A 22,090-nucleotide genomic window follows, 5' to 3' on the forward strand; every position below is an offset into this window, starting at 1 on the left:
AGGTAAGCAATTTTTTAAAAACATGGGTGGAGACCAATGTTTACTAAACATGAAAGATTAATATCAGTAGAGGAAGGAAGTTGTTTGTTTTTACTCCAAGAGGTCATTACAAACAATGGGGGGAAAAAGAACACAGGTTACCATAGAAACCATTTAAAAAATACTAAAGCAGACTTCATTACATCCAAGGAATTAAAAACGTTACATAAAACATTTGTCTTTGACCCTGCTTGAGGCAGATGTCAATTCCTTCATTTCCCTGTTACTTACATTTATTGATTTGAGTAAGACAAACAGAAAATTACTATTTGCCTTTCCTTAGAATCAGGGAAAAACTGCATAGATCCTTACATGATAACTTCTAAACTAAATGAATGCTTGATTAACTGAATCCTATGATTAACAGTTGCTTAATTAAATTACAAAATGCCATGCAAAGATGAGGAACTATGTATTTAGGAGTGAATAACATAAAAAAAAAGTGTCAACATTTCTCATTAGCTCCAATTAGAAGGAAAATATAAGAGAAAAATAATAACCTAGGGTGTGTGAATTATTTTTGTAAGGCTCTTAGGATATACGAGGAACTTATCACATGACATTTAAAGTCTAGCATTCCCACTCCAGTACTCTTGCCTGGAAAATCCCATGGACGGAGGAGCCTGGTGGGCTGCAGTCCATGGGGTCGCGAAGAGTCAGACACATCGGAGCGACTTCACTTTCACTTTTCACTTTCATGCATTGGAGAAGGAAATGGCCGTATTTAGGGTCGCATAGAGTCGGACACGACTGAAGCGACTTAGCAGCAACAGCAGCATTACCTAAACTATACATTCATAAAAGTCTTCAGTTCAAGGACACCTGAACTTTTCTTACAGAGGACAACACACGACCCCAGGTCTGACTCAACACAGGCGGGTTAAATAGCTACCAGCACAGTGACTCAAAGAATTCCCCTAAATGCAAACATGAGTTTCCCAAACTCAGTTACAGCATTTGGGGGAAGGGCTTCCCAAGTGGCTCAGTGGTAAATAAGTCACCTGCCAAGCAGGAGACAAGGGTTCAATCCCTGAGTCAGAAAGATCCCCTGGAGAAGGAAATGGCAACCCACTCCAGTATTCTTGCCTGGAAAATCCCATGGACAGAGGAGCCTGGTGAGCTACAGTCCACGGAGTCGCAAAGAGTTAGACACAACTTAGTGATCAACAGACCACTACTGAATGAAATAGCTATGCAAGTTCTCATTGCCTTTGCCTTGGGGAAGAGGGGCAAGACGCAAGACTTAGCAACTAAATAACAACAACCTACCACCTCAGTCTTGGTGGAAAATCCCAGAACCATCACAGTGTTTCAAATAATGCAAACACCCCTAAAATCATATTTTCATTAAGTCCTACAGGAGCTAACTCAACCATGACCAAAGCAATGAAAAGAGATGACACCGACTCCATAAAGACTTTCTCCAAAACATGAGGGGAATGCTATTGGTTTTGTTATGTGGAATGAATCTAGAAAGATAATGCCAAGGGAGGCAAGTAGAGATTATGAGTGGAGGAGGCGTGCTGAGACATACATACAGGCGTCCAAAACGGCATCAGTGGGTGCACCATTCTCACAAGGACAATCCTTCAGTTCACAGCAGGGCCGCCAACTCCACGAGAATGGAGAGCTGATTAGAGTCTGAGTGAGAGCTATTTTATCCTTAGGATGCAATTTTAATTGGACTCAACATCAATACAAAATTAGATTTCATTAATACTTAAGGAATTGCTCGTATCCCGACTTCACTTTCACTTTTCACTTTCATGCATTGGAGAAGGAAATGGCAACCCACTCCAGTGTTCTTGCCTGGAGAATCCCAGGGATGGCAGAGCCTGGTAGGCTGCTATTTATGGGATCGCAAAGAGTCAGACACGACTGAAGCAACTTAGCAGCAGCAGCAGCAGCAGCAGCAGCAATGAACTTCCAAGAACCTTGTAACTGTCTATGGGCAACACACAGGACCATTCTCTTATTCCTCCAGAACAGATTTTGAAACTATATGCATATGTCCTTGCACCAACTTGGGCTTGATATTTATGTATAAAAAACACACAATCTTTTTATATTCTATAAACAATGAATCCTGCACATGCTGAGAACTTTAATGGTGAGAACACGGTTGATCACTCCCTCCTTGAACTCTCTCCTTTCGGCTTCTGTCTTCTTCCTTCTGATCACGTAGGCTGCAGCTCTCAGTCTCACATGTGGGGCTTTCCTCAACCCCCAATGCTGGATGTTCTATTTCTCTAACCTCTTTTCTATCTGTTCTTGCTCCCTGGGTGGTATCAGCCCATCTCACAGCTTTAAAAACTATGGGTGCTTATGATTTCCAAATTTTTTTTTCCCAGCTGTGTCTTCTCTTTTGATCTCTACAGTCATAGACACTCAATTACTGTCCTGAATGTCCACCAGCCATCTAAAATGTTTTATTTTAGATTGATTCACTGGCATGAATTTGACCTAACTTCTGCCTTCAAGGTGGTTTAAACTCTGAGTGGGTGGATTAGACACTACATGTGACTTTCTTGATTTTCTTTCTCAGCCTTGTTCCCAACAGTCTTATGCCTTTCCTCATTTCCAAATGAAAAACAAAGGGGCTACCCTGCACTCTTCTCTCTCACAGACTACCTCCAATCCATCAGCAAAATCTTTCGGCTTTACTTCCAAACTATATCTACATTTTCACCACTTCTCTATCCACTGTTTAATATCTAGTTGAAACCATTCTTATCTCTTCTGACTTACCAGAGTTGACGCTCCAGGTCTCCCTGCTTCCACTACTGAAAATCAGTATGATGTTAAGTATTCATATTATATGCTCTCAAACAATACTTATGAAGCATCCATATTATGACGTGCACTGTGCTAATCAACGTATAGGGCACTGTCATGGATTTGACCTAATTTCTGCCTTCAAGGTATTTATCCTCTGAGTGGGTGGATTAGACACTACACATGCCATAATGCAAAGCAGTTCCAAACAATGGACAGAAGAGAGCAACAATGTATTCAGAAAGAGGGGAGAGAGTTTTGGATTGTATTGGCAGTAAGGTCTTCATTGCAGACACTGTATCTAGATTGGGCCTTGAAGACAAGTGGAGTTTTCGGTGTAGTCTTTCCCAGCACTGTCCCAGCTGGAGACAGAAAAGTCATACATCTTGAGAGCACTGCTAGTGTCATTTGACAGACATCTGGGGCTAGGTAGGGGCTTCAGAGGAGACAGATGCTAGACAGTTAAGATGGAATTAGAATAGGATGCCAAGCCAGGAGGTTGGGATTTGATAGGGAGACCAAGAGTCTACACAGAATTTCATCATGAATGTAACAAAATTAGTAGTATATTAATGAGAATTAATTTGGAGGCAAAGTGTAGGAATATTTTATGTTTTATTGGTAAGCCTTAGAAACCCTTATGTTTAAAGGCCTGCCACACACTGTATCAATAGCAAGAAAGTACACCCATAACCCATGTCAAATACACTTTATACATAAATAATTGTTGAATTGGCTGGATTTACATTTGACTAGTTCACATAATTTTAGCATTTCCAGGGGTCATGTATGGATGTGAGAGTTGGACTGTGAAGAAAGCTGAGCACCGAAGAATTGATGCTTTTGAACTGTGGTGCTGAAGAAGACTCTTGTGAGTCCTTTGGACTGCAAGGAAATCCAACCAGTCCATCCTAAAGGAGATCAGTCCTGGGTGTTCATTGGAAGGACTGATGCTGAAGCTGAAACTCCAATACTTTGGCCACCTCATGCAAAGAACTGACTCATTGGAAAAGACCCTGATACTGGGAGGGATTAGGGGCAGGAGGAGAAGGGGATGACAGAGGATGAGATGGCTGGATGGTATCACCAACTCGATGCACTTGAGTTTGGGTAAATTCCAGGAGTTGGTGATGGACAGGGAGGCCTGGCATGCTGTGCTTCATGGGGTCGCAAAGAGTTGGACACGACTGAGCAACTGAACTGAATTGAACTGAAACCCTTGTTAATTTTGATTTAGCAGTTTACTTTTTCTATTTGAGAGTCAATATTTTTACAGGCCTTTAAAAATCTTGAAGGCCCCAGGCACATTCTCCATAATACATAGTGGATAAAAAGGCTCTGCAAAAGGAAAGGCTTGCAGGACAGGGCATTATTCAGATGTAAACACTTTGATACATTTAAAAGTAATAGGGTGTAATATACCTTTAGGAAGGAGAAATGTGTTTAAAGCACTATAGTTACAAAAGCCATGCACATATCTGAGGGGTCAATATAGTCACCCACTCAGGCTGGACATGTGTCCTAAAAATGATTTTATGGTCAAAACCCAATTCTGATTAAAACTCAGAAAAAGATTTTTTAAAAGAAGGCAAATAAAGTAGGATCCAATTTTAATGGTTTCTTCCTTTGTTTTAACATATGTTTTGACTAATTTCATCTTCAGTTCTTTAATTTAGAGATCATGACTTATCTATTCATTCATCAAATAGTTATTGAACTAATATATTCCAATGTATCACTGTTTTGTGTCAAGCTTTGTGTTATATTTAAATTTGAGATGCTACCATATAATATCCATTATAGGAAGAAAAAGATAAAATTAAAAGGAGAAGTTCAACCTAGATGTGATAAATGGATCTTTGATACTACTTTGTACTTTAATAAGAAGAGTCATTAAGTCAGAGTAACAAAGCATAAAACTTAATCTTCAAGGCACTATAAAAAATCAGAATCGTTACAAGATGACAAACTTTTACACTCTACGCGATGTTTAATGTTAAGTCAAAAGAAAATCGGTTATTCTACTTTTCACTCATCTTTTTCTTTTTTCAGTCTGAGGTCTTATTTTTAAAAGTAAAATGAACACAAAACAGTATCTGTGGGAAATACTATAGGTAGCCAAAAAAGTTTAACATTGGTCCTAAAAACAATTTTAGGGGAAGGTCATGATTATGTTTTTTGAACAGTTAGCAAATTTCAGAGCTACATCTCCAAGAGTAAGTGTTTACCCCCTTTCTCATTTCTCTTTGAATTTATTCACAATGTTTAAACATCAAAGCTTAGGGTCTTCCCTGTGGCTCAGCGGTGGAGTCCACCTGCCGACACAGGAGACACGGGTTTGAGGTTTGATCTCTGGTCTGGGAAGATCCCACATTTCATGGAGCACCTGATAAGCCTGTGCACCACAACCACTGAGCCTGTGACAGATCCCAGGAAGTGCAACGACGGAGTCCATGGGCAGCGGCTACTGAAGCCTGCGCACCCTAGAGCCCGTGCTCTACAGCAAGAGAAGGCCCAGCTGTGAGAAGCCTGTGCACTACAGCCAGAGAGCAGCGCCCATTCTCCAAAACTAGAGAAAAGCCCTCACGGCAAAAAAGACCCAGCATAGCCGGAAAAAAAAAAAAATCAAAGTTTAACCTTACAATCAAGAATCCTTCTTTTTATTTAATTGATCTCCGTGTGACACCCTAGCAGGCCCGTCTGGTCTTCTCTGGCATTTACCTCTTGCTCTACCAAGCTGCATGAATGCTACCCTGCCTTGAAATAATCAACACTGATACTTTATGTAAAAATCTTTCTAGATGATCTTCAAATGAAAACAATGTAATTGATAAAAGTCAGTCAACAAACCCTTTTAAAGCAAACATTATGCAGAAGCCCCAGAAAAAATGACAAAAGCTTTAACCTCTTGTCACTATCTTAAAGAAATTTATGATCTGAACAGTTCAACATTTACTTTTTCAGATATGATTATAAACTAAAGTAGCTTCCCAGGTGGCACTAGTGGTAAAGAACCCACCAGCCAATGCAAGAGATGTAAGAGATGCAGGTTCAATCCCTGGGTTGGGAAGATCGGGCTTCCCTTGTACCTCAGTTGATAAAGAATCTGCCTGCAATGTAGGAGACCCGGGTTTGATTTCTGGGTTGGGAAGACCCTCTGGAGAAGGAAATGGCAACCCACTCCAGTATTCTTGCCTGGGGAATCCAATGGACAGAGGAGCCTGGCAGGCTACAGCAAGAGTCAGAAACGACTTAGCAACTAAACCACCAGCATAAACTAAAGTGACTCCATGAGCCACCTGTTAAACAGATTCCGTTGGTAAGCCTTTAGGCTTCCCGGGTGGTTCAGTGGTAAAGAATCCTCCTGCCAATGCAGGAGACATGGGTTCAACCCCTGGGTCAGGAAGATCCCCTGGAGAAAGAAATGGCAACCCACTCCAGTATTCTTGCCTGGGAAATCCCATGGACAGAGGAGCCTGGCATGCCACAGTCCATGGGACTGCAGAGTCAGGCATGACTTAGCAACTAAACAACAACAGTAAGTCTTTCAAGAGCAGAAAATGTATGTACATATTATGCGCAATTAAAATTTAATGCCCTGTACTATGCCAGTGTCTACTATTTTCTTTTATTTAAATATTAAAATGCTTATATTTAAATTGATGAAAGTTACAGAAACACTCATTTTTCTTAACAGCAAATGAAACTCTGCATTGCAGTCTGTCTGCTTATCCATAATTCAGGATCCCAGCCTAAAACATTAAGCCCAAACAAGCACAAATATTGGCAAAGGTGAAATATTGAACTGCTACAGTAGGAGCTAATTTTTGTCACAATCTGTGCACGCACTTTAATTTCCTAGCACTGGAAACAAAAACTAAGACAAAAAAAAAAAAAAACAGACAACAATTATGAATGTAAACTAAATAAGTAAGAGAGAAAAGCCAAGCTGTCATTATTCAGATCTCCATACTTTTTATTAGTTATTTATGGAGCTGATATGACAATAAAACACGAGAGGGGGGAAAAAAACACCTTAGTTATGTGGATTATCTATCCAAGCAAAGTAATGAGGATTCTAGAAGAATGTTCTTATGGAACTGAACTTTGAAAATATTAATAGTAACTCTGATTCTATTTAAGTTAATAGAAATAAAAGAGTATATAATAGAAGAGTCGTGTCTCACTCTTTGCAATCCCATGAATTGCAGCCCGCCAGGTTCTTCTGCCCATGGGATCCTCCAGGCAAGAATATTGAAGTGGGTAGCCATTCTCTTCTCCAGGGGATCTTCCTAACCCAGGGATTGAACCCAGGCCTCCCACACTGCAGGCAGATGCTTTACCATCTGAGACACCAGGGAAGCCCAATAGAAATTTACTTTTCCTCAAAGAAATTTCACTCATTTGTCTTAATTATCTGGGCAATAATGGTGGCCCCTCGTTTATCAGGATCTTGGTCATTGGTTTGGAGATCCTAACAGGCAAGAACAGTTACTCAGTACCCTTGGCAGAAGACGGGTCTCCTCCATCAGAGGAGGCTGACTCTTCTCTGGGCTCAGAGCAACAGTAGGAAATAGTGAGAGCTAAGCTGAGGAGGAAACCTCTCTGGCTGAATCAGCAGAATTAACCCAGGAGATCAGGAGGTTAGCAGAGAAGTCCTCCTGATCAACTTTCCTTCCACCGCTCCCATTTGGCTTCCACTAATGCAGGTTAGATGGGTAGCATCTTGTAGCTGAGCAGACCTTACATTTCACTGTTGCCAATTAACCTATTTTATGAAGTACTTGATGCTAAGAGTTAATGATACCTAGTGCAAAGGAATTTTCTCTCCTGAATTGTAAGATTTACTGTTCTAAATGTGTCAAGTACCCTTAAGACATGTTATAACTCTTATACTACAAAGAAAAAATGTAATTTATGTAATAAAATGACTAGCTTTATACGTACAGAATATATTAAAAAGTTAACATTCCTCCCCAGATTTGCATGATGAGCCCAATGTGTGACAAACCGTTAGGCTCACATCTTCTCATCCAATTTTCTTCCGTGACTACTGGGACAGTTCGTCATATGACAGTGTTCACAGTTTTAAAAGCACTTTTTGTCTATTATCTCACTGAGCTTGACAACGATCTTGAGAGGGCTAAGCAAGGGAAAAACAGTCCACCTTTTGCAAGTGGGGGGTCCCTACACTCATAGATGTGAATTAGGACATTTATCATCACAGGCCTGAGGTGGGGTGAGGGTGGGGCTCCAGGACTTTCCCACACTTCACTCACCTCTCAAGAAAAACCACTTATGTCCCCACCCACAAGAACAAACAAAACACTGAGGCATCAGTACCCTTCTCTCTCCTCTCACCCCTAAACATTACCTTAATTAAATATTTTTACTGAAGCACAGTCACTATACAATATTATATATTATACGTATGTAATATAGTGACTCACAATTTTAAAGGTAATACTCCATCTTCCTGATGGGAAGGACTGGCTGTGGGGAAAACTGGGTCTTGCTCTGGTGGGCAAGGCCATGCTCCGTAAATCCAATTTTCTGCTACTGAGTGGGGCTGTGCTCCCTCCCTGTAGTTTGGCATGAGGCAGTCCAGCCCTGGAGTCTGCAGACTCTAAAGTGAAGTCGCTCAGTCGTGTCCGACTCTTTGTGATCCCTTGGACTGTAGCCCACCAAGCTCCTCTGTCCATGGAATTCTCCAGGCAAGAATACTGGAGTGGGTTGCCATTTCCTTCTCCAGGGGATCTTCCCCACCCAGCCATTGAACCCAGGTCTCCTGCATTGCAGGCAGACACTTTACCGTGTGAGCTACCAGGGAAATCCCTGCAGACTCTATGGTAGGGCTGATGGTGTTCTCCTTCAAGAGGACTTATGCCAACACACCACGCCTCCCAAGACCACTGCTGCCATGCCCCTGACCCCAGTGGCAGGCCACTGTCGACTCCATTGAGAGCTATCATAAAACACTGGCTACAATACATCCTTGTAGATTACTTATTTTATACCTAGTAGTTTGTACCTTTTACTCTCCTAGCCCTATACTGCCCCTCCCCTCTGCCCTCTTCCCACTGGTAACCACTAGTTTGCTCACTATATCTGTCAGTCTGCTTCTTTTTTGTCATACTCATAGTCTGTTGCAGTTTTGTTAGATCCCACATATAAGTAATATCCTATAGCATTTGTCTTCCTCTGTGTGATTTGTTTCACTTAGCATAATGCCCTCCAAGTTCATTCTTGTTGCTGTACTACAAAAAGTAAACAACATAAAACACTGAGGTATGTATTTTTCTCTCCTCTCATCCCCAACCACTACCTTAATAAAAGAATTTTCATTCAAACCAAAGTAAGTATAAAGAGTAGCGTGTTCATAGGACCATAATCTGATTCTGAATTAAGTGTTTTGAAATTTACTGTCTACAACTTTCCATTGTTGTCAATATGTATCTTATCCAGAGAAATTTCACATTTAATCAAAGGATAATCTGCTTTATTACCTAATTATCTTCCTCACACTTCTGCTTATCAATCCATCATTTTGAAGCTGAGGTTACTGAGGCACAAAATGGTTCAGTCCTTTGCACCCAGGCAGACATAGACAGTGGACAGGAACTCCAAGTTCAGTGTTCCATCCGCCCAAGAAAAGATACACAACTTAAACTGCAGATCCTAGGCACTGGACAGACCCAATCGGAGGTTTTTTCAGCCTGTGGAGGAGGTTTCTGCACACACTAAGCAATGATCAGTCTTTCATCCAACGAGGTTCTTTCCAGCAGGACAAGTGGGATTTTTCCATAGTCAATGTGAAACAAGTACCACTTGCACTGGCGCATCACAAATCAGCCCAGGCAGACAAATGCGGCTGGGGGTCACACAACTGCATCTGACTGCTTCAGCCAGATTGCTGGTCTCTGTGCAGGCGAGGAGAACATTCAGCTCCACTGATCACCTGATTTTCTATAACTGGAAGCGTGTACCAGGTCATGAACACCCAGATGTAGTAGTCCGGTCTGTATTTGAAAGTCAAAAGTGCCCAACTGGAAATGACCACAGTGCACATTAAATGCATTATAAGCAAGGAAAGTCGGGCTTTCCCACTTAATGTGATGGCTGTGGTGCCAAACCACATGCTCACTGGCTGGAGACACGAGAAAATCTAAAAGCCAAGCTACTGCATTATGTTCAAGCTCTCTTGACAAAGATTAGAGCAAAACCGTGCTAAGTATGGATATCTTTATATTCTGAAAATAGCCACAGGAAGCCTGAGAGAAGTGATGACTGTGACAAAGAAGCAATATGTTTATATATGTGCACATGGTTTTTGTTATGATTCCAGGAATACGCATATTAAAGAAAATTCAGAATTAGAAATTCATCTATCAGCTGCCATAACATTTCACTGCTAACTCTCTTCTATAAAACAGTTTGCTGTCCGAGAAGGAACACAGGTAAGGGACGTGGTTCCAGTCCATCCAGGCTACTAGTCATTAACCTCATCACATCACACGACCCCTCTGGATCTCTTTGTCTCTTACTTACAGACTTTCTAAATATCTAAGAGCTTTCTCCCTGGGATAAGTGAACCAGCTGACTACAGCACACAGTTAATTGTTCACCACTGTCATGATATCCATATCAGGGCCTTCTCATGGCGCTGCGTCTTCATCTCTTATTGAAGGATAGGTTGCCAATAACTCGGAATTCCCATATGGACACTGGACTAAGAGCCATTACGGTCACGCTCACCCAGACACAAAACCAAAACAGGAGCTTTGTCTTTTTTTCAACTTAAAGAAGACGGCATCTTAAAATAGCGTGGATACTAGTTTGAAAACACTAGGACAAAGGCCATCATTGTTATTCCCTTGCTGTAGTTTCATAAAATTGAATAAAAAGGCAAGCAAATTTGGAAAGAATCTGAGATGAGTCAGTATCGCAAATTTAGAGCCTCTAACAAAATAAAACAAAAAACCCTCGAAGCCTTGTTTACCTTGCAGCCTCTGCATCACGTTGGCAATGTCCCGAGGGGCCCGCGAGGCTGCCCTGGAAGAGGCCATGGCTGCCCCGGAGGGTGGAACCACCACGAGAGACTCTGTATCCAGCGGGGTGTGTCCCTAGACCACTCCAGAAAACATACTTGAAGTTCTCTAGTTCTTTCAAGTGACAGACGATTGCCGAGTCCCAGGCACTCACAGCAGTCCGGGAGGAACTCTCCCAGAGATCCAACCACTTCTTTTTCTTCTCTTGCTTTAAGACTGTCTTCTCAGGATGAACTCAGGATTCTGGAAACCAAATAGAAAAAAAGGTTCAATATTTTTCAAAAAAATCAATATAGGTCACCCAAGTGCAAAAAGTAGAGCTACGCTTATTTAATTTGAAGAGATGATTCATTACCAAGTGAAATAACTAATGTAAAAATACTTAAAAGTCTATAAAGTGGTAGGCAAATATGAGGGCTTCCCAGGTGGCTCAGAGCTAAAGAATCTTGCCAATGCAGGAGATAAAAGAGGCGCAGGTTCAATCCCTGAGTTGGGACGATCCCCTGGAGTAGGAAGTGGCAAGCCACTCCAATATTCTTGCCAGGAAAATTCCACAGACAGAGGAGTCTGGCAGGCTACAGTCCATGGGGTCTCAAAGAGCTGGACCATACTGAGCACAGCATCGCACAGGCCAAATGTGAGAAATTCCCATGATGCTTGATAAAATAAACAAACACTTGAAACATACACAATATGTTTTGGCTGCTAAAAGGACAAGTGTTCACGTTTGTCCATGTTTTCTTTTTAAACTAGTCTTTTTTTCACCAATCTATGAAAATAAAAGTACTTTTACCCAAAACACCAAGCATTTCTCAATATTCACAAGTTCTCTTATCTGGGCTGTTTTAGTCGGCTTTGCACACCTACTTTGCTCTGTTTTGTCTGTACACTTTTCAGGCATGAGATCAGATCTTAGCTCCTAAAATGTGATGAACTGAAACAGGCTAAATATAAAACTTGCTGTTCAATTGCTAAGTCCTGTCTGATTCTTTGTGACCCCGTGAACTGCAGCACTCCAGGCCTCCCTGTTGAGTTTGAGACTCTGTCATTTAAGGAGACAAATGGGTTTGATTTTGTTTTTTTCCTCCCCATAGAAAGATTCTAAAGTAAACTGCAAGGCCGTGGTGGGGTTGGGGGCTAAGCAAGAGAGGACATTTTTCTTCTAACCTCTTCCTGAGTTCTCTGCTTTGGTCAAGTCTAATTCATCATGTTAGATGGGAAAGCAAAGAAGAAGTAGGAGACCAGTTGATGAAATCTTGACATTGAGACACGTACTTTGAACAAGGATTTCCTCACCCTGCTGCTGCTGCTGTTGCTGCTGCTGCTAAGCCGCTTCAGTCGTGTCCGACTCTGTGCGACTCCAGAGACGGCAGCCCACCAGGCTCTGCCATCCGTGGGATTCTCCAGGCAAGAATACTGGAGCGGGTTGCCATTTCCTTCTGCAACGCATGCATGCATGCTAAGTCACTTCAATCGTGTCTGACTCTGTGCAACCCTATGGACAGCAGCCCACCAGGCTCCTCTATCCACAGGATTTTCCAGGCAAGAATACTGGAGCGGGTTGCCATTTCCTTCTCCCTTCCTAACCCTAGGGTCTACTGAAGAAGAGGTCGTTCCATGAATAGGACAATTAATGACAGAAAGAAAAGGAGCGTGAAAAATGTACACAGAGAAAGAAATTTAACCAAGACGCCAAATGACGTGAACATAACACTTTTACAATCATACTCATCTCTGGGCTGTGATGATGAAGGTGAAGAAAGGAAACAGGGTGAGTCAGGGGAGAAGGGCAAAAGCAAAACTGTAAAGAAACAGTTCCTCTGTTTGGGACAGTCCACTTTTAGCAAGGAAATAAGAAGAGTCTGTGAGGGCAATCAAACATCATAACAGGAATGTGTGGTCATAAAACCTGCAGTATTTATGAAGAATTGGTTAAGTAATACAGCGTCATTACAGATTACAACAGATTTTTTAAATGGCATTAATACTAGCATATACTGATACCTGAATAAGCTGAGAGCATCGTTTTTAGACTACCACCTTAAAAAGGATATAAAACACTCTACCCTGCCGCTACCTTGCACATTTTTGGGGCCAGAAAGGGTGTACTGGCCACTTAACAAGTTAGGGGGCTGTGATGCAGTGAACAGTGTTACCTCGTAAGAAGGTAAAGACGGATTTCTCTTGGCTACTTGCAAAGATACTGGAAGTAGGACCCAATATTTGGCAGCTTCTGAGCTAGAGAGGTACCTGCGTGTGGGCAGCTCCCCCAGGGATTCTTAGAGAAGAAATAATTACTACCAGCCAGCCCTCATCCATCAAGATCTTAGTCCTGCTGAAGCTGTGTGCCCATTAGTAGCCTCCATGTCCTAGGGAAAAGCATTCCACCAGCCCACATACCAAAGCTACCTTAATTTGAAGACTGATGGACAGTGAGCAATGCCTGAAGGATCTTACAAATGACTTTCCTAAATGTTACAAATTAAGGTTCTCCAAATACAAGATTATAACTTTCTGAAGTCTAGCTAGCTAGCTACAGATATACTAGGTAGAAATGAGGGAAGAAATTCATTTTAATTTAGCTACCCCATGCCAGACCCTGCTCAGCACTGGATTTCACAGATGATTAAGACAAGGCCCCTACCATCAGTCAAGAATTAGAGAATTAAAAGGGATTTCTTCATGCCATTGCCTTACAGATCACCCTGCTCCTAGCTCTTCTAAATCATTTTCATCTTCTCAATGGAGTAATGCTGAAATAGTTCCCTCTCTCCCTCCCTCCCTCTTTCTGTCTCTGTCTTTATTTTGATACCACATTAAACTCACAGTGAACTTTAAAGTGAAGAGGAGCTAAAGAGCCTCTTGATGAGGTGAAAGAGGAGAGTGAAAAGGCTGGCTCAAAACTCAACATTCAAAAAACTAAGATCATGGCATCCAGTCCCATCACTTCTTGACAAACAGAAGGGGAAAAAGTAGAAACAGTGACAGACTTTCTTTTCTTGGGCTCCAAAATCACAGTGGACCATGACTGCAGCCATGAAATTAAAAGACGCTTGCTCCTTGGAAGAAAAGCTATGACAAACCTAGACAGTGTATTAAAAAGCAGGGACATCACTTTGCCCACAAAGGTCCATATAGTCAAAGCTGTGGTTTTTCTGGTAGTCATGTAGGCATGTGAGAGTTGGACCGTAAAGAAGGCTGAGTGATGAAGAATTGGTGTTTTTGAACTGTGGTGTTGGAGACGACTCTTGAGAGTCCCTTGGAGTGCAAGGAGATCAAACCAGTCCATCCTAAAGGAAATCGACTCTGAATATTCATTGGAAAGACTGATGCTGAAGTTGAAGCTCCAATACTTTGGCCATCTGATGCAAAGAACTGATTCACTGGAAAAGACGCTGATGCTGGGAAAGATTGAGAGCAAGAGGAGAAGGGGATGACAGAGGATGAGATGGTTGGATGGCATCACTGATTCAATGGACATTAGTTTGAGCAAACTCCAGGAAACAGTGAAAGACAAGGAAGTCTGGCATGCTGCAGTTCGTAGGGTCACAAAGAGTTGGACATGACTTAGCAACTGAACAACAACATTAAGCTCAGAATTTCTCTGTTTGAGTCCATCTTTAGTTCATGTACCTGGTGTTACTTCCACAGTATAACTAATACATTCTGAGTGCTAGAGTTCAGTGCTAGATAAACAGGATGAATACAACACATAACCTATTGTTTGAGAAGCTTAGAATATAGAAAAGATAATTCAACAAAAAATCATGGCTAAGTGCAAATACAGAAATGAGGGATATAAAGCATGGGTACTAAACCAATCTGGAGGTTCTGAGAGTGTCCTGGGAGGGAACAGCTTCTTCCCTGAGCCTTGGTAAAGGTGTTAGAGTTAATCAGGTGAAAAATATGGGATGCATTCCAGGCAGAATGAATAACTTGAGCAAAGGCATGGACACAAGAAACAGCTTGACCAACAGACAGATAGTGAGGGACTCGACCAGGTGATATTCTGGGGCTGAGGCTGGAGAAGGAGGGAGCAGCCAGATGGCTGAGTGCTCTGCTCAGAAGTAGGTTCTGATTCCCCAGAAGGCAACAGGAAACCCAGAGGGATTTTAAGCTGGAAGTGATCACGTGCAATTTAGAAGGAAATGGCAACCCACTCCAGTGTTCTTGCCTGGAGAATCCCAGGGACGGGGGAGCCTGGTGGACTGCAGTCTATGGGGTCGCACAGAGTCGGACATGACTGAAGCGACTTAGCAGCAGCAGCAGCAGCAGCTACATTTTTAAAGGGTGTATTTGAGGTTAACAACACAAAGCTCCAGGAAGATCAGTTAGGAAAGCATCTTAGGGACCCAGCTGAAACATGATGAGAGACTGTACAAGATAGTGAATGAATGGAGGGTAAAATCCAAAACATCTTAAGAAGGCAAGATATGCAGGACTTGGTGATTGGTGGGGGAAGGGAGACAGGAAGTGGTAGGTGGGGCCATCAGGGGATCTTGAGGACTCTCAGGGTTCTGACTTGAGATTCTGTGTGGGCCATGGTTCCATGGGCTGAGTTCAGCACTAGAGCGGCTGTGCAAGTTATTATTTCCCCAAACTCTGCCTTTCATACCCTCACATTCTTGCTGAGCAGTTTCTTAATGACTCCTTCACACTCTCAGCTAATCTAACCCAAAGGCTTCCTGGACCCATCACCCATACTGCCTGTGAAGCCACACCTAGACACAGCACACTTTCAGCAACTCCCTCCATTCCTTCTGCATCAACAATCCACACTCTGATAAGAGCGATTCATCTTATATCCCTCACCAATGAGTCTCGTCTCCCTCTAACCAGGTTGTGAACCTTTTTGCAGGCACAGAGATCACAACTGTCATTGCTTTGACATCCTACCCATTGGTATCAACTACATCCCTGAACACATTCTAGCCCCTAAAACATATTTCAATTTTATTGAACAATGTTCACGTTACTTTACCTCTGCAGGGCAACTCCCAGAAAACTTGTTCCTCCCTACAGTAAAAGATGTTGATGCAACATCCTTCCCTTTTTGGGCATGAGATTAAATATTTTGCTTTCATCATTCATGTACACACATTATTTCCTATTTTGTGAAATTCTGACATTCTTGCTTTTTACTGATACTTAAATTTAAAGGGGAAAATATGCCCCTTTAATTTGATAAGAAATTTCAAATGAATCAAACAATGATCATAAAAGGAGGTTTTACAAGATATGTGTTCGGGAGGTTAGAAGATGTGAATTTAAACTTAGCTTTGCTCTGATTGGGCTTCCCTGGTGGCTCAGACTGTAAAGAGTCTGCCTGCAAGGCAGCAGACCTGGGTTTTGTCCCTGGGTTGGGAAGATCCTCTGGAGAAGGGAATGGCAACCTATCCAGTATCCTTGCCTGGAGAATTTCTGGGACAGAGGAAATAATCCATGGGATCCCATAGAGTCGGACACAATTGAGTGACTAACACTTTGTTCTGACAATCAGGATGATTCTGAGCTGGTTCTGTGTAGGGAGGTTCTCAGCCACGTCCTCAACAACCCCCTGACTGTGGAAGATGGTCCACAGAAAGGCACTGACTCTAGACTAAAAAGACATGGAAGTGACTTTTAATTCTGCCTCTTCCTGCCCATGTGGGCATGATCTACAGAACTAGAACATCAGAGGAAGGTCCAGCACCATCAGTGAGCTCACTACCCCCAGGGTAATTAACAGTTTTTAATTGGGTGCAATATACTGTAGAGAGTGGAGGAGGAAGAGGTGGAAAGGGTTGGGAGGAGAGAATTAGAGAGACATTGATGGGTCATGGACCAATTAATAGTCCTGAGACCATCTCCAAATCCTCTCCAGAGAAGGAACTAAGATTACAAAGTGGCAAGCAACATCCACTCACCACAACATACAGGTGAGATTTCTGTACTGATTATTTCATACAGAAATGCATTGAGAATTCACGTGTAAAGGACACACTGGTACTGGGTAAACAGCAGTAAACAAGATAGATAAGCCCCCTTAGAGTTTGTGTTCCAGAGGGAAAGATGATATAAACAGCATCATAACAAAGTAGGTCATGTATTGTAATGGAAAAATGCAGGGTACTGTGGGAGCAAAGAGAACATCCAATCAATACCATCTGCTGCATTTATCGTGTGGGCTGCAGAGGGAATTTAGACTATCTGCTATCTGAACAATGGGCTCTTCTTAACCCCGGCACCTGTGAAAAGCACAGGAGTGAATCATCACAACTTGACTTTTCCAGTCTCTAAGCAGAATGGACAACTGACTGCTAGAGCAGTCTCCTCTTTGTGCTATTAAAAAGAATTCAGTATTATCTCTGAATATCCACTGGAAGGACTGATGCTGAAGCTGAAGTTCCAATACTTTGGCCACCTGATAAGACGAGCCAGCTCAGTAGAAAAGACCCCGATGCTGGGAAAGATTAAAGGCAAAAAGAGAAGAGGGTATGCAGAGGATGAGATGGCTAGATGGCATCACCAACTCAGTGGACATGAATCTGAGCAAACTTGGGGAGACAGAGAAGAACAGGAGAGCCTGGCCTGCCGAAATTCATGGGGTCACAAAGAGTCGAGCACGACTTAGTGACGGAACAGCAACACCAGAAGAAACACTGCTAAGCCACAAGACTATATCCTCAGGCAATGTAACAAGTTTTTAAGTATTAGGAAACTACAGCAGAAAGTTACAACCTTTGCAACAACCAGAAATGATATGGCTCATTTCTAGGTGAAAAAGATGAACTGAGACCGTAAAACATACACAGATTCACAGCTGTATGCAGCACTTCATTAGCTGTCTCGGTATGTACAACAACACTCCTGTTAATACTTCCCTGGTGGCTCAGACGGTAAAGCGTCTGTCTACAGTGAGGGAGACCCGGGTTCGATCCCTGGGTTGGGAAGATCCCCTGGAGAAGGAAATGGCAGTCCACTCCAGTACCACTGCCTGGAAAATCCCATGGACAGAGGAGCCTGGTAGGCTACAGTCCATGGGGTCGCAAAGAGTCAGACACGACTAAGCGACTTCACTTTCACTCCTGTTAAAATCCACTATTAAACAAACAATTTTAAACCCTAATAAATACATTTCAACACCCCCTTCTATCAGTCCTTAGCCAGAGTGAGTCACATAGTGTCTAATTTTACATTTAATTATTGTTTTTCTCTATGCATCCTTTAGTCATGGCACTAATTAATGAATACCAAGACAGCTAAATGGCTGGGAAAAGAGGGGTATCCTATAGTCAGTACAAATATATTACTAACATCTGTGTACTGGCTATCAGTGTGTAGTGCTGGTAATTATTCACTGTTATGAACGTTACACCTCCCCCCGAGATGGCACGGTGGTAAAGAATCCACCTGCCAATTTGGGAGAGGTGGGTTCGATCCCTGGGTTGGGAAGATCTCTGGAGAAGGAAATGGTAACCCACTCCACTATTCTTGCCTGGAGAATCCCATGGACAGAGGAATCCATTGAGTTGCAAAGAATCAGATGTGACCAAGCACCCACAATTCATGAATGTTACAGGGTAACAAACAAAAATTGGTCCTGTCCTTGGAAGAATAAAAATATGCAGAAATAACTAAAAAAAAGTACAGAGCTGATGTGCATGACAGATACTGTATCGTAATTGAACTTTTTTCGGTTCGCCTAGAGTGTAAAATCCCGCCCAGAGATATCTGCTCCCCTCCCCAGCTTGGCTAGAGTCTAGACTGCACTTTGTGCCAAATAGAAGTTCTCACTGGTTTAGACCACAAGGAAGGACACATTTAACACTTTTGAGAGAAGATAAACAGATTTCCTCAAAGGGTGTCTTGGGTCCTGCAAGACTGCTGTTCAGACCACAGGGTGTGGCTGCAGTCTCTAGGCTGGTGCCGCCTGCCCTGCAGGAGAAGTTGTCACCAACCTTGCCCAGTCATGGGCTTCTTACATCCGGTTTCAGTGACACCTCCCTTCACCTCCAAGTAGCTATGTGGGCTGCATAATTATCAGAAATCAGGTCCTACTGCAGCACCCTCCCCACTGAACACAGCAATTCTTGAACATTTTTAAACAGCAAACCACCTTTTCCCAATCCTTACTCCTTTGCAGAGAAGAATCAAGTGGGGGGGGGGGAGGTGGGAATCTTACAACAAAAAAAAGAAATAAACCATTTTGTGAAGAAATCATTAGTTAAGACAGATAAAAGTGAAGCTCTAATGTAATAACTGAGCAAGGATTTCCAAAGGCTAGCAATATTATTATCTGAGTCAGTCTGAGGCTGTGCCTTTATCTTCTGTGTTAAATAAATATATTCGGTTAGCATTGATTGGGCACTTTTGTTCTCAATTTGCCACAAAGTAATAAACAGACTAAAAAATGCAAGACAAAATAGCAATGTTGCTTTATAACACCTTTCTGGTGATGTCAGGAACTTTTTATCCATCCTATTAATCTTTTTGCTCATGGAGAACAGCAAGCCTCTCCAAGAACAATCCTCATGACTCATGGTTAAGTCAGCATTTTATACAGATGGGGGTCATATTAACAACCTTTGCTTAGTCGAAAATTATCATACTTTCTCTTGCACAAGTCTGGCTCCTGCATACAAATGCTTTCTTTGGAAAAGTGGATCTCAGATGAAGACAAAAATAGACAAGCAATTAAGGAAGAGGGAGGAAAAAAAAATCATTCATTTTGAACTTTCTTAACATGCACAGAAAAATTTCAGATGCATACAGGTTTTCTATCCCCAACCGAAAAACTCAGAAATGAACATTCTAGGATGCTAAACCTCGCAGCTGGTGTCTCCCCACTGCCCCGCACGTCCTCACCCCTCCAGTCCACGCCCCCCAGCCCGCACCCCTGCTGAACCTGACTCTATTTATGAAAAAGGGCCTGAACTTGAAGCCTTTCAGATCTGTTATCCCAGACAGTCCTCCAAACCCCGTTTCTCAACCGGGTTTCTTTCCCTGATGGCTAATAGCTGCTTTATTTTACATTATTTTCGTGCCCTTTGCCATACACCTGCCACTCGGCGAACCACCATTTCACAGAACTCTCTCTGGCAGTGATGCAAAAAATCTGTCTGAAACGTGTCTTTCTGGAAAGGAGATGAAAGTTATCTTGCCCTCTAGCGTAGGCTCCGCCTGCCTGCCATCGCAGGCGACAGCTGGAGTAGTCTGAAGCCCCGGCCTCCTCGGTTCTTCAAGCCCCCGGGGCTGCGCTACCCATGTCCCCTCCCCCAGCCCTTCCTAAAATAGTCAGTGGAGGAAGGGAGGCTCCTGGAATTTGTTCAACGCCCTACATCTCCCATCTGATAGTAGCAGCAGCCCCGACCATCGCAACAAGAAGGCGGCTGCCTTTTGCTTCTGCATCTCTGGACCCCGGGAGAAGTGCCACAAGCCGAAATGTCAAGTCGGGGTGGCGGGGCGGATATTAATAGGGGTATGTACGTAGGAGATGCTGGCAGGACGCCCCCCACCTCCGTATCTCCCTGAGTACCACACACGTAACATACACCACCGCCACCATCACCACCTTCTCCCTCCCGTTAAGCACGCACGACCGGAGCCTGCAAGTGCAAACTTGCTTACAATCTGTCTGCAATTTGTTCGGCTGGCACCCAAAGCCTCTCTCTTACCTTCTGTCTCTCGGGCTCGTCCAGGTGCCGGGCAGCGCAGCGAGCGAAGCCGCGGCGGCCGGGCGCGCTGGGGGCCGGCGGGGTGGCGGGAGCCGGGGCGCGCGGCTGCGGGGCTTTGCGGGGCGCCGGGCGGCCCCGGTGACCGAGGACGGCACGCCGGGCGCCGACTCCGGCCGGTGGCCGATCGCCCGCCGCCGCGCTCCCGGGCAGCTCGCACGCTCACTCACTCCTGCGCCCAGCGGCTCCGCGACTCTGCCCTCCCTTGGCGAGCGGGTCCTCCTTCCGGGTGCACCCGAGGAGGAGGGGGGGTTCAGGCCTCTCCCCACGACCCGCCACCCCCCGCACCCGCCCCCCGCACTGGGGTTCTGCTAGGGAAGGTCGGGGAGGTTCCCGACGCGGCCCGTGCGCCGCCACGCCCCTCCCCGCGCCCCGCGCCCGGCGCCCGGGATGCGCTGGTCCCCGGCACCGCTGGGGGCAGGCGCCCAGGCTCCCTCCGCGGCTTCCCCTACCTCCCGGAGATGCTCGGCCGCCTCCAGCGTCTTGCTGCAGCGGCAAAGGCTTTCCGCCCCTGTCTTTCTCGGGGAGCCTTTCCACCCGGTCCACCTCCCCGGGGTCGAGGAGGAAAGAAATCGCCGAGAGCGCCAGGAAGGAGATGGTCTGCCCCGGCTGCTAACTTTTGCTTGGGATTTCCACCGCCCGACTGACCTTTCAGGGCAGAACCTATCTTGAAAGGCTGGGGAGGTTCGCTGATGGTCCCAGGAAGGAAGTGATGCGGTTCACTGAGGACATTTCTCTGGCTCCTTTTCAATCAACTTTCGAAAAAGATCCTAACGGCTGACCTCTTCCGTAGCATGCAATTTTAGGGAGACGGGCCAGACTATATAGGCTTTTGTTCTTGTGGTTTATAAAGCTTCGGTTTCCTGAGGAGACTCCCGACCTCTTAATGATATTTCTTCTCGGTTATTCGTCCAGATGACGCTGGAGAACTGCCTTCAGGTTCTTCCCTCGCGCTCTCGGCAAGTCTGTCATCTCAAGTCCTTCTCAAGGTGTCGAGGAGGTCCTGAGGTTGCCGGGTAGCCTCCTGAAGAATTTATTTTGTTGTGGTTTTATGGTCTCCAAGCAAAGTCAAACACAGTCTCTCTTCACCAACAAGGAAGCCCAGGTCCAACAGGACTGCGGGCAACTCAAATAATTACAGCTTTGTTGCAAGAATCTTAAGAAATAATAATTACTCTCTCAAATTTTCAATCTGAACAAATCGTTTTCCCCATTATCTACGTTTGCAGAACGGGAGGTTGGAGCTTTTCAGCGGATGAAGTTTTCCTTTGCCTGCTGCCTTCCCTAGCTCACTGCCAACACTCCACTCTTTAGCTTTGCATTTTCTTCAGAGGCTTTTCTTTCTGGATTCTAAAAAAATAATAATATCTGAAATGAATCTAGTGAGTTAATCTGATGTGTTTCCTTGTGTTTACATATTTTAGAGACCAAGGAATGAATCTCTCATTGGAGAAAATGGTTGCGGCAGGGAGTCGGGCCTGGAGAAGGTGGTGTCGGGGGTCACTCTGAACATAT

The 22,090-nt window shown here is 43.9% G+C and overlaps 1 protein-coding gene across 13 annotated transcripts in view; it reads right to left on the bottom strand.

The window, feature by feature from the left end:
* SYNE1 (spectrin repeat containing nuclear envelope protein 1) overlaps nt 1-21,539 on the bottom strand; it is a 494,970-nt gene extending 473,431 nt beyond the window's left edge. For 6 of the 13 annotated variants that reach the window (XM_040238708.1, XM_040238701.1, XM_040238700.1 and 3 more), the window contains exons 1-2: nt 21,224-21,538; nt 10,814-11,105 (exon numbers count right to left, since the gene is read on the bottom strand). In XM_040238708.1, coding sequence (XP_040094642.1) covers nt 10,814-10,880 — 67 coding nt within the window. In that variant the 5' untranslated portion in view covers nt 10,881-11,105; nt 21,224-21,538. Of the gene's footprint in view, nt 1-10,813; nt 11,106-20,518; nt 20,550-21,027 lie in introns of those variants that run through there. The other 7 variants (XM_040238711.1, XM_040238710.1, XM_040238706.1 and 4 more) reach the window with 5 other exon arrangements.
* Between the last annotated feature and the right edge of the window lie 551 nt (nt 21,540-22,090).

The sequence above is a fragment of the Oryx dammah genome, unplaced genomic scaffold (assembly GCF_014754425.2).
Source record: "Oryx dammah isolate SB20612 unplaced genomic scaffold, SCBI_Odam_1.1 HiC_scaffold_4, whole genome shotgun sequence".
In the NCBI taxonomy this organism is placed as follows: Eukaryota; Metazoa; Chordata; class Mammalia; order Artiodactyla; family Bovidae; genus Oryx; species Oryx dammah.